Source organism: Sinocyclocheilus grahami, unplaced genomic scaffold, assembly GCF_001515645.1.
Source record: "Sinocyclocheilus grahami isolate Dianchi unplaced genomic scaffold, SAMN03320097.WGS_v1.1 scaffold446.1, whole genome shotgun sequence".
In the NCBI taxonomy this organism is placed as follows: domain Eukaryota; kingdom Metazoa; phylum Chordata; class Actinopteri; order Cypriniformes; family Cyprinidae; genus Sinocyclocheilus; species Sinocyclocheilus grahami.
Window position 1 is genome coordinate 301,090 of NW_015505625.1, and position 13,018 is coordinate 314,107.

At 37.7% G+C, this 13,018-nt stretch overlaps 2 protein-coding genes across 3 annotated transcripts in view; both read right to left on the reverse strand.

Moving 5' to 3' along the window:
- The window catches only part of LOC107552314 (low-density lipoprotein receptor class A domain-containing protein 4-like), a gene marked incomplete at its 3' end in the record, with an annotated part of 100,072 nt that extends 96,394 nt beyond the window's left edge, over positions 1-3,678 (reverse strand). The window contains exon 1 of the mRNA XM_016234174.1: positions 3,526-3,678. The remainder of the gene's footprint in view (positions 1-3,525) is intronic.
- Positions 3,679-5,051: 1,373 nt separating this feature from the next.
- The window catches only part of seh1l (SEH1-like (S. cerevisiae)), a 19,969-nt gene continuing 12,002 nt past the window's right edge, over positions 5,052-13,018 (reverse strand). The window contains exons 4-9 of one of the 2 annotated variants that reach the window (XM_016234170.1): positions 11,436-11,647; positions 11,256-11,354; positions 11,030-11,170; positions 10,364-10,521; positions 9,892-10,036; positions 5,052-5,248 (exon numbers count right to left, since the gene is read on the reverse strand). In XM_016234170.1, the coding sequence (XP_016089656.1) occupies positions 5,080-5,248; positions 9,892-10,036; positions 10,364-10,521; positions 11,030-11,170; positions 11,256-11,354; positions 11,436-11,647 (924 nt within the window). In that variant the 3' untranslated portion in view covers positions 5,052-5,079. Of the gene's footprint in view, positions 5,249-7,377; positions 8,541-9,891; positions 10,037-10,363; positions 10,522-11,029; positions 11,171-11,255; positions 11,355-11,435; positions 11,648-13,018 lie in introns of those variants that run through there. The other variant, XM_016234171.1, reaches the window with a different exon arrangement.

The following is a 13,018-nucleotide window of genomic DNA, read 5'->3' on the forward strand; positions in this document are numbered from 1 at the left end:
CACATCTGGGCGCATTATGCAAATATTTCCACATAGTGAGGTAGATATGTGGGGGCGTGTTAGAACGAGCCGTTTTAGGGGGGCGTGGCAGAGTCTTAACTTTGATAAAGAATATCTCTTTGGTTTTGAGACTTTAGTCTTTGCAACTTCAGGGATCTTATCTATGCACAATCAGCTTGTAACACTCCAAAGAGAAAGCAAAACTTGAAATCGCATCATATGACCCCTTTAAAGCATGTCAACATATTCTGTTATACCAAATACACAAAATAAAGATCTTTAAAATAGCATCATATGACCCCTTTAACAAAAACATTGGTAAAATATCTATTTAGGAGTCTTAGACCTTTCCAACGATATATAGCTTGTCATGATTAGATTAGGATTTAATTGTAATATAGTGAAGTAAACTTAGGCGTTCCACAGAGGGGACGGGTGACAGTTAAAGGGTTAAATATTCTTTCACTAGAACATAATATTGGGAGATACAGAGTGACAACTGATACTTATATGCATTTAATGCAAGTAGTCTACTGTACTGCTATAAAGATCTAATTGATTTACAAAAGCTATCAAAATTTCATCATACTTTTTGACTAAAATGGAAATAATTTTTCCTTCATGAGTATGCGCTCTATATTCTCCTATATGGATTTATCAAATATAATACTCAACAAACACACATATGCATATAATTAAAGGCTGGAATACACTATATGATTTTTGCCACGATTATCCATCAATTTACTGTCTAAAGAAGTTGATGCTAGTAGCCAAAAATCAGAGTCAGTCTGCAGATTTGAGCTGACAGATTTGATAGAAAATCGTGTAGTGTATGATGGTCACAGACTCTGATTTTTTTTAGCTGCAGATTATGACTCTATCCAGTCGGAGAATATCAAACGTTTGATATTTTGAGCCAATTTTAGAATTGTTTTCATTAGTCAATCGTCACCTAGCAACAAGGCACACGTTTCTGCGTGAGTTTGTTCTGATCGGAACAACTTTAAAGTCTGGTAGTGTGTGATCCTCAGTCATTTAGTGTGTGATGGACAGGTTTTCCTTTGTGAATATTTCAAGGTTGGTATGTCCAGTGTTTTAAAAGTTGTGTAGTGTATTCCAGCCATTAAGGTTCAATAAACTGTTCCATTTTTATTTTTAAATCTGATTTTTCTGACAATTATTTCTATTGACAATTATGGCTTTAAAGGGTTAGTTCACCCAAAAATGAAAATTCTGTCATTAATTGCTCACCCTCATGTCATTCAGAACCCGTAAGTCTACTGAATGTAAACAACGGGTTTGGAACGACATGAGGGTGAGTAAATAATGACAGAATTTTCATTTTTGGGTGAACTAACCCTTTTAATGACAATTATGATTTTATAGGGTTAAAAATGTTAAAATGTTTTAAACTGATTTTATTGATAGCTGAGGGCATTATCCAATTAGCCAAAATATTCAATAAAGACGTAAGGAGCCAGAGATTCATAGAATTTTATAAATGGCAGGCGTTCCATTTCTGTGGAAATCTGTGGTGCATCTGCAAGTACAGACATCCACATGACTAAACAAGACCAAGAGTTTCCATGATGTACGTCTGGCTGGGTGTTTAACAGAAGTGGAATCAAATGGACATTGAGTGAGTGAGGGGGGGTGGGGGGCAGCGAGGAGTATCACTTAATTTGGCAGCTGGAAGGGAAATCACAAGCTCTGTTCCAAACCTAGTCAGCTGTCTTGAGGCCTAGGCCTATACGTAAGCAGCATCTGAAATGGAACGTCCTTTTTTGGAACAGTCTTCGCATCAGCAGTGTGCCTATGATGCCTACTTAGGCAGCTCACTAGGTTTCGGAACACATCCGTGTTATAGAGTGTAACAGTTGGGTTTCTTAAGTTAAAAACTCTATTTATTTTCTCCACCGGTTCCATAGGTCCATTGATTTTTAACGCTTAACCTTTACAGAAAGTCTTGTTGTGAGCAAGGAGATTGTTAATCAATAGTATGCTTTTGCTGAGGCTGTCTTGTTTGCATGATTTCAACATAATTTTAAAACATTCGTGTTTAACATGGGAACTTGTGGTGAAAAACTACATTACCCATGATGCTGTACAGAAAATTCCACCAATCAGAGAGCTGGGGGCAAGCAAATCGTAATTTTCCCTACACAATACCCAAATATTTGTATGCATATAGTTTGCAGTGAACTCAAAATATACAGTTTCTGTATATATTCAAAGATATAATCAACTTTAAATGTAATAGTTTTATATTTTACCGTTGTTTTTTATTTAATTGTCATTCGCAATGCTTCGTGAGATTGTAGTTATTTCCCTCATTAAAGCCATTAAGTTCATAGTCTTGTATCTTCATCTTTATGTCCATTTTTTATTTATCTTATTGCTTTAAATAAAAGTTTGTAATGTTGTGATTCACCTTGTAGCTGGTTAGTTTTGCTCATGGCACATAACAAAGGCTTTTTAAATATCCCTATGGGAAAAATTAATGGAGAAAAAAAAAATACTTCCGGAACCAGTGGTGCTGAAAAAGTGGGTGGGCACTAATGCACTCTATGGTGCTAGTCTGTGTGCGTCACTAGGAACAAATGAGGGAATCTGGGGCCCGGGGCTCCGCATAATGCCATTTTATGTTACTTCAGCCATTCAAAATGACCGCAGGAAAGAGACAGAGGAAGTTTTTATAAGAATTACTGTCGAGCCACATTTAAGGTACCAGCAGGGGCTGAATTATGCATCTGTGTGAGACTGAGAGAAAGAGATTGCAGCCATGGTCTCTGATTCACCTCTCTCTCAGACATGATGAGTTATGAGTCTTCAAACTGGCCCCTGAGGTTGTTATGCACGCCTATAAGGGAACAACAGTGTAACAGCTCCATTGCATGCCAAAATGACACAGCCCTGCAATAACCAAAAACATTTTGAAAGCCAAGCTTCAGGTTATCTCATTTTGTGTGTACGTGTCAGTATTTTTTATTTATTTTTTGCATAACATTCATACCACTGCATTTAGTTGAATAAATACTAGAGCCATATTGGCTCTCTCACAACAAAACTACAAAAATAGTACAGAGACAGCATTCTGGTATTTCTATTGCATACTAAAAACTGCCTCTGTCACAAACAGCTTATATTTCCAAATACATACTGTTTACACCTTCTGTTTAGAAACTTTTAAACAGACGAGCAAGCAAAAGTCCTGACTTTGCAGCAAATGAAAATTAAATGTTCTTGATTTGACACTAAAAAGTTTTTATAGGCGCACATCTCCGTTATTTAACGCTTCTTCAATGCAAGAACGCCGCAGTCGTGCAAACCGAACATTTACGCAGCATTGATTAATTAGCTACTGTCCCTTTAAGAGCGTGAACGCGCATAGTATCTTTTCCATTGCGACTCTCTGCAACAACTTCAATAGCTCTTTCCTTGCAGAAATGCAGCACATTTACTGTCTCGAACCACTCCCTGCCGTCATAAAATAACTTCGTATGATAGATAGAAATGGCTTACGCTCGTAATGTGTCGTCGTGACGGGGACAGAGCCGCAGAGGGAAGTGTCTCTCCTCCAGACGAGGCTGTCAAGAGCGTCTAGACTGACTGTCTCACTCTCATCGCCAAAACTCAGCAGAGCACAAGCTCCCGTTGTGTTCCAGTCAGTCCAGCCCTCTGTCTCGCTGAGTTATCTACTACACACTGCAGCGACACCTGCAGGACAGGAGTGCCAGCGAGCGCTCAGACATCACAGACAGACAGACAGATAGATAGATAGATAGACACAAATAGATAGATGGAAGGACGGATGGACGGACAGATAGATAGAAGACAGATGGACAGACGGACGGACGGACAGATAGATAGATAGATATATAGAAGACAGACGGACGGACGGATAGATAGATAAATAGATAGACAACTGATTTTGATTACAGCATTTTCAGTTTCTTTCAATTTTATTTTTCATAAAATTGATAAAATATAGACTTAAATATACTGTGTGTTTGTGTGTGTGTGGGGTAATGAGACAGCAGTAGGAAGGGGCGGGGCCAGTGGAGAGGGAGGTGCTAATGTGAGAGGAGGGCGTGTGTCATTTCACCCTCTTAAAAGACTCATTTACCAAAAAGAACCTGAACCCTCTGGCAAGGATTTAACAAGTGTGTTTGCCATTATTGAGTGGTTCTGTGGAGAGAGTCCATGCCAGCCCAGTGCAGACATGGCCACAGGGTTGGCAGGTGTGTAATTAGGCCACAATACTGTATGTTCTCTTGATTAACACACTCTCAGCAGCCCGAGGCCCAAAGCCCTGACCTCTTACATCTGCCAGACACAGAAGAGAAAAACAACCCACAACTACCACGACTCAAAGTGTTTGATCTGATCAGGACTGTGTGTGTGTGTAATGTGTATATATACACACTGACACCATATATACAGCATTTTTGATTGTATTGAAAGACCAAATTCATACATCTTTTTCAATCGTTTTAACCTAACAAAATGAAAAGTACACATTTGTTTAATTTTGTTATTATTATTATTATTATTTTATTTTAATTTTAATGTGGAAAAACATTGTGTAAAAAGTTTCAGATTGTGAAACAATGTACCAAATACACCAGATAAATCTCAACCAGTCGAGTAAAGGCCCAGTCATATTTTACATCAAAATCAAAAGCATTGTGACATCATTTTCATAAAGTAAGGATAACTTTCCTTAAAAATAAATGCAAAATAATAATAATAATAAAATAACATGCAACTTATAAAAGTATTTATGCATCACATTATCTATTATACTACCCTTAATTTATAATTATTTAACTACAAGCATTTCATAACAGTATTTTTTACTGTAACAAACTCAAAAATATTACAGTAAAAACATTTGTCTTCATTTTCTTTATATATAATTTATTATAATTTCATTTTTAGGGTAAACTATGATCTGGACATAACAAAGGCAATTTTGATAATGTTAATAAAGAAAACTAAATAACCAAAAACAGCGATCACATTTGATGACACGAATTATACACACTAAATGTGAGGAAGGTTAGTGTGAGGGTCTCAGTCATGTTCGGTGGGTTGATTGGTGGAGTTGGCCGTGTGTCGCTGACGTATCTGAGGAGCGTGGGACAGATCAGGCTCATATATTTGCTCGATGAGAGAGGGGGGAGGCAGGAGGTGGGCCAGGCGAGATCCCGCTCTGGGGGAGTCCAAATGAGGGAAGAAGTACCTGGAGGAACAGAATGGAGGCGAAGCCAAACAAACACCACAAACGAGACACACCACCAACACAGAGAGATGATGGAAAAATGGACAGTGAGGAAAAACTAAGAAACAAATGAAGGTTGAACACAAGGTAACATTGTCAGGAGGAGAGTTAAAGGGATAGTTCACCCAAAAAATGAAAATTCTGTCAATAATTATTCACCCTCGTGTCATTCCAAACCTGTAAGACCTTCGTTCATCTTCAAAACACAAATTAAGATATTTTTGATGAAATCCGAGAGCTCTCTGACCCTCCATAGACGGCAACAGAATTACCACCACGTTCAAGGCCCAGAAAGATAGTAAGGACTTCGTTAAAATAGTCCGATAGTGGCAGAGGATGGTGACACAGAAGAGACGAATTGTTGAATAAAGTCATTATTTGTGTTTTCTTTGTGCACAAAAAGTATTCTCGTAGCTTCATAAAATTACGGTTGAACCCCTGATGGACTATTTCATCGATATTCTTACTACATTTCTGGATCTGGGAACATTTCAGTTTCAGCTGTCTATGCAGGGTTAGAAAGCTTGGATTTCATCAAAAATATCTTAATTTGTGTTTTGAAGATGAACGAAGGTCTTACGGGTTTGGAACGACATGAGAGTGAGTAATTAATGACAGGATTTTCATTTTTGGGTGAACTATCCCTTTAAAGGAATGCATCAGTTTCAATGCAATGAAATGTTAATCAACAGCGTGTGGCATAATGTCAATTATCACAAATGATCATTTCAGCTCGTTCTTCAGTTTGTGAAAACCACTATCATGTTTATAGTCATGCTTTTACAATAGAAGCCTATAGGGTAAGACATAAATAATGGGGGGGGATACAGAACCTTTTTTTTTTTTTTTGAAAAAGAAGGCAAGAAAATTTGGTTACACTTTCTTTTAAGGTGTCCTTGTTACAGTGTAATTATACATTTAAGTACTGAGTAATATTAATTAACTACAAGTACTACTTACTATATGGTTAGGATTAGGGTTTGGTTTAGGGTTACTTGCATGTAATTATGCATTATTTATTATTATTATTATAGTAAATACATGTAACGTATGACACCTTAAATTAAAGTGTTATAAAGCAACTTTAAACTTAAAGAAAATTTAGAAAATTTTGATTATCAAGCTTGGGAGCTCAAACTGAAATGCATACGAGAAGATTCATTCATTCATTCATCCATTCTAGAATTTTTATAATTTCATTAACCAAAATGTGGGACATCATTTGGTAACACTTTAGATTAGGGAACAAATAGTAAATACATGTAACGTATGACACCTTAAATTAAAGTGTTATAAAGCAACTTTAAACTTAAAGAAAATTTTGAAAATTTTGATTATCAAGCTTGGGAGCTCAAACTGAAATGCATACGAGAAGATTCATTCATTCTAGAATTTTTATAATTTCATTAACCAAAATGTGGGACATCATTTGGTAACACTTTAGATTAGGGAACACATATTCAGAGAGTTTTCCCTCAAGAAACTCCTAATTTGCTCCTTATTGATAGTAAGGTAGTTATTCGTAAAGGTTATGCTTAGGTACTGGATCAAATTAAGGGATCTAGCAGAATAAGGCATCAATATGTGCTTTATAAATACTAATATATGGCCAATATGCTAATCATGTGCATGCTAATAAGCAACCCCTTATTAGTGAATTTGAGTTCCCTAATCTGAAGTGTTATCCATAATATCCACCAAAATGTGTAGCCTGCAAACTAGATTTCTGTGATTTTATTTTCCACCACTAAACATTAAAGCAGAAAAAACAATAAAATACCAAATTGATCAAATTAAAACCAATTTTAAACTATTTTAGTGAAGTTGACTGTCAGTATAAGGTCTAGCTAATTCGGGGATAAATGTTTTTTAGTTGCCGATAAAAACTTTTATTACACAGAAAATAAAGAAACTTGTTTGATAACTTTTAATAGAAATACTGCAGCATTGAATGTTTAAGCCTACATTCCAGCTTGTTCCTCTCTTGCAAGGTCTCCTTGAATGAGGACAAACATAATTCAGACAAACTTCAGAGAGGTTATTACACAACTCGGTGAAAAACAAACTTTATTTGAGAAAAAATACACACAAAAGTTGCATTCATTTCAAAAACTGTTTAAATGTTCCTCCTTTTGAATTCCCATTTCAAGTGGCACCACTATAAAGAATATGCTGAGTTCCCGTCATGAAGGGGAGTGAGCATCTCGAGATCTCCAATATACAGTATATAGCATTAATGATCGGGTTCCGGCCTTTGAGTTATGGTCCATTATTCATGCACCAGACTCCTGAATTTTGACAAACTTTTAGTGACTTTTTTTATTAGCGGAGATAGATATTGTTTAGCATGTCTGATGTTTCATCATTGTCTACTGGGATTGTCTCCTCTACTACATTGTCTCCTACATCATAAAAGAGGCACTGAAATCTGGTAATTCAGTTAGTGTGACAAATTAAATGTAATGTGTTAGTAATTCCAAGGGCATATTTGGAGACAGAGTGGTTTGAGCAGAACTGAGCTGAATGATACAGTGTCTCCCTCTACTGTCCACACCACACATTACATGCCGGCAGTTTCGAACCAACAGCACATCTATGTGGTGTTCTCTGGAAACACGAGTTAAAGGAATAGTTCACCCAGAAACCAAAGATGCCAAATTTACCCACCTTCAAGACGTTCCAAATGCAAATAAATGAGAATTTTAAAAAATGTTGTCTTTTATGCTTCACAGAAGAAAAAAATGTTCTGGAACGTTTGACGGCAAGTAAATGATATGGTTTTGATTTTGGGGGAGCTGCTCCTTTAAATGCAACTTCGACAGTTTTCTGACATGGTCAATACAAATGTTGACAAATGCAGACAATTGAGTTTGAAACTCGTGAAAAATGACCTAAATGTATTAAAATAAATAAATAATACTGCATCACATTACAACAATTAATAAGTATGTCAGTATTGATGGGAATCAAGTTTAGTATATAATTTGTTAAAAAATACCAAAATTTTTTAAAAAACTTATTGTCAGGGAGGTAGCACTGAACACAACACACACAGAGGCACAGTTCCTTTAACAGCCACACAACCGATCGTGCCGTCAGCACACGCTTCTGTCGGATTAGTCACTAGACGAGTGTTCAGGTGTCACAGACCGTGCAGGGGAGGGTCAATCAGGTCTCGGTCCAATCCTGTGCATGCAGCAAACAGCCAATCAGCATGTCAAGCCATTAGCCTGGCATCAGCTGAGCTTTTTTTCTGTTAAAAATAAGACGGAATTATGTATAAACCCCAAACCTGAAAATTCAAATGCAGACAAATGCAAAAAAAGTAGAAAACAAAACTGCCTCCGTCAGTTCCCAAAAAAGTGAGAACAATTTTTTTACATAAAGCAGTAGTTTTTGAACTTTTATTTCAAAATGTAACCATTATTCCAAACCTACACATCTGTGATTGATATTTATCAAAATTCTATCCAATATTATATGGTTATTTAGTATGTTATCTGTTTAGTCTTTCAATTTCAAGCAAAAATGTTAACACTTTAGATTAGGGAACACAAATTCACTATTAACTAAGAGCTTTCCCTCAATGAACTCCTAATTTGCTTCTTATTCACAGTAAGTAAGGTGGTTGTAGTTATGTTTAGGTATTGGGTAAGTCATCTAGAATATGGTCATGCATTAATATGTGCTTTATAAGTACTTAAAACAGTCAATATGCATGTTAACAAGCGACTAGTTAAAGGGGTCATATGATGCGATTTCAAGTTTTCCTTTCTCTTTGGAGTGTTACAAGCTCTTGGTGCATAAAGAAGATCTGTAAAGTTACAAAGACTAAAGTCTCAAATCCAAAGAGATATTCTTTATAAAAGTTAAGAGTCAGCCACACCCCCCTAAAACGGCTCGTTCTAACACGCCCCCACATGTCTACATCACTATGTGGGAAGATTTGCATAACGCCGCCCAAATGTTCACGCAAAGAAAGAAGGCATAACTTTTATTCTCGCTGTAGTATTGTTGTTGCCGCCATGTCCTGAAGACGCTGTGTGTTTCGTTGTGAAAGCGAAACTACTTTGGTTGGCCTTCCAAAAGAGGACGATATCCGCTTCGTCATGCCTGGAGCTGATCTGTGCTGGTCGCTGAGGAAATACATCAACTTCACGCTGTGGATCGCCGGATCGGCTTTCACCGTGGACGAAGCGGAGTCCAGCCCGGGGTCGTCACATGTGGTTAAATAGTGAATAGTGTTTCCTAATCTAAAGTGTTACCTCAAAAACGTCTTATGAGATCAGATGCTTTTTTTTTTTTTACTACAAAATGATAAATAAAAACGTGCATTAGTTTTGTTTTTTAATGTTTTTATTCAGTTTATGAAGGTGCTGTAAACTGAATCATTCTATATTGCATCATATTTTATACATGCAACTTAGTTTATTGCAAATCATTTTTGCCATATTTAAAAAAAAATTTGTAAACTACAGACAACGCATCCACAATGTCCGTCACGTTTTCTCACTAATCTGCACTCAACTCATCAATGTAATCTTTCCAAAATGACTTGAACGCTCCATTACTGCTCATCCCTACATCACGGCACCGTCACGTACCTGCCAGCAGAAGCAGCCCCAACAACCATCTGAGCGGCCACAGGGACGCCCACCGCGCTCAGAGCCGCAGCGTGTCCAGAGCCGTTCACTGGGCTGCCGTCTCCTCTCAGGATCCCTGTGCACTTCCAGTTGTCCATGTAATTAGCTGCAGATGAGATGAAACAGCATTCACAGCACAATTTGCATAATGTGACTTATTTCATGAAACACATCAGGCTGGGATATTCTTAGTTCGTATTATGTGCAGTCTTAGTTGTGAGCAGAAATAATGTTTAAAGTTCATATTTATTAACGAAAGATAAACCCTTTTACTTTTTAATATTATATTAACAATTTAAATTAAATAAAATAATTAAAAACAATATTAAAAAGAGTTGGACTTCAAAGAGTATATCTGAATAGGCAGTGATAAAGAGCTATCACTGCGAATGGTTGTTCACTCAGCAGGAAGCAGACTGAGCTGACGGCTGACCTTTCCAGAGCCGCACACAGCCGTCGTCTCCAGAGGAGGCCAGCAGAGTGCTGGTGATGTTCCAGCTCACGCGCCACACCTGAGAGTTATGACTGTCAAACTGAGCCATCACCTGCACCTCAAACTTAGTGGGACCAGAGCTATTGGCGCTCTCTCTCCTGTCAGAAACACAACACACATCAACTACACCAACAACATTCATACAGTCCGAGGAAAACATGTTTACCCCTCTGGTGCTCATCATTTGGGAGTCACGCTTGTAATCTTCACGGTCCCCCCCCCAGTAAAATCAATGTAACATTTTTGTTCTATAGTAACATTTTGAGATGATTTCATGGTTTCAATTAATATTTATGCAATAATTATGATCAATTTCTTCTCACTGAAAATAATACATATTTTTTTAACATATATTAATATATATATTTTTATATTACTTTTCAATTAATGCAGTATTTCATGTTAAAATATCAGTCAATGCCTTTAAAATCCAGTTTTTGAAGCCTGATTAGTGCCATCTGGTGGGAGTAAAATAAGAAAAACATCTGCAATGTCATGGTTTAGCACAACTATCTGCTTTTTGTTTATGTTTGGGTGAAATAACATGTTTAAGATGATCAATTTGACTGTTACCTCACTTACTACCGAGTGTGATATCCTACTAACCTCATAGGTATGAGTTTGAAAATGCGGACGTCTTTAGTGGCTATGGCCAGCACATGGAAGGATCTCCCCAGATTAGGAGCAAAGGTGATGTCATGAACCGGGTCAGTCACAGTCATCAGCGTCTCTGCTTTGGCATACTTCCTGTAGATCAACATAAACCCTTTTAGAAAAGCTTATAAGTGATAACAAGTAAAACAGGAACTGATGCATGGAGTGAAGCTCATACCTGGTATTTTCATTATACTCATAGATCTGCACTTTGCCGCTGTATGTGATGTTGCTGTCGTCACTGCCCACGGCTATCATTGGAGGATGAGCTCGAGAACTAAAGGACAGAACAAACCGTTGTGACGATCAAGAGTGCATCTTTCATATTGATATGTGACTGTGTAGACGGCGCTCAGACCTGGAGGGGTTCCAGGAGATGCAGGAGCAGGAGAGCTTGCAGGAGATCTCGTGCTGCAGTGACCACTGGCTGAGGTTCATCACGTCAGGGGCCTCGTAGATGCGCACCACGCCGTCTGCAGAGCAGGTGGTCAGCATCAGGCCCATGTGCTTCGGCGCAAACTTCACATCGGTCACGGACGTCCGGCTGTCCACCAGCGTGGTTCTCTTGATCTGTACAGACAACGCAGAAATCAACAAAAGAACTCTGACATTTGATTGGTTTTTACTTCCTTTCACAAACTATAGTACAATTATAATGTTGTCAGTAATAGGGATCTTTCATTAGATAATGCTGAAATATTTGAAACTGTTTTAATACTCATTTTCCACAGTATCAATACACTGATACCAGCTGTGCTTTGTGCATTTTCCCTGCAGTTTTTACAAAAATAAAATCCTGCTGGGGTTAACTCATATGGAGTGGGGCTGCACATGACATGCAGACAAAAGTATATTTATCATGGCCCCTGAATTAAGAATTGGTTCCCTCATTTTATTAATTCATTACCTCATTTTAGTTACCTGTGGCCATGATTTACTGTTTGTTCCCTCATTTTAGTTAATTGGCGACTATGAATTAAGAGTTTGTTCCCTTATTTTATGAATTAATTCCTTCAATTTAGTTCATGACCACAAATTAAGAATCTGTTTCTTCATTTTAGTTATATTTGCTCCCACAGCTTAATTCATTCCCTCAGTGTTAATTCGCTTCTTACTTTTTTATTTTACAGAGCAGTTGTATTACAATTATCTTAATAATAGGGGTCATATGATGCGATTTCAATTTTTGCTTTCTCTTTGGAGTGTTACAAGCTCTTGGTGCATAAAGAAGATCTGTAAAGTTGCAAAGACTACAGTCTCAAATCCAAAGAGATATTCTTTATAAAAGTTCAGAGTCAGCCACACCTACCTAAAACGGCTTGTTCTAACACGCCCCCACATATCTACCTCACTATGTGGAAATATTAGCATAATGCGCCCAAATGTGCACGCAAAGAAAGAAGGCGTGGTTTCAGGAACAGCAGTAGTGTTGATGCAGCATGTCAGGGAGATGCTGTGTTTCAGTGCGAAAGCGAAAGCACTTTATTTGGCCTTCCGGAAGCAGATGCAATTAGGAATCATTGGTTAAGATTTATTTACAACAGAACAGCACAACCCAGATGTTCGAATTTGAGCAACGCATTTTATGGACGACGGTTTTTTGAACCTAGAAGAGTACAAGGCTGGCTGTGCACAAAGGCTATTTCTAAAAAAAAAAAAAAATTCCGACTTTGCTATGACAATCTGGCGCTTCTGAATCTGCGAGTGTAAGTATGTTTTGTTATTAGTTTAAGTATTTGCTATTGACTGTTCACATGCGGAGTTTTGCGCAGCGCAGAGTAACGCGTCGTGTGTGTGTGTGTGTGTGTGTGTGTGAGGGGAACAGGGTCACATCACAGGAGAGTGAACTGCCTGTCAGAAATCATAGCACGTCAGCGGACTTAACCGTGGCTTGTGTACTGCATCATCACTGTGTCTGTCACGCGACTCTGTTGCCCTTTC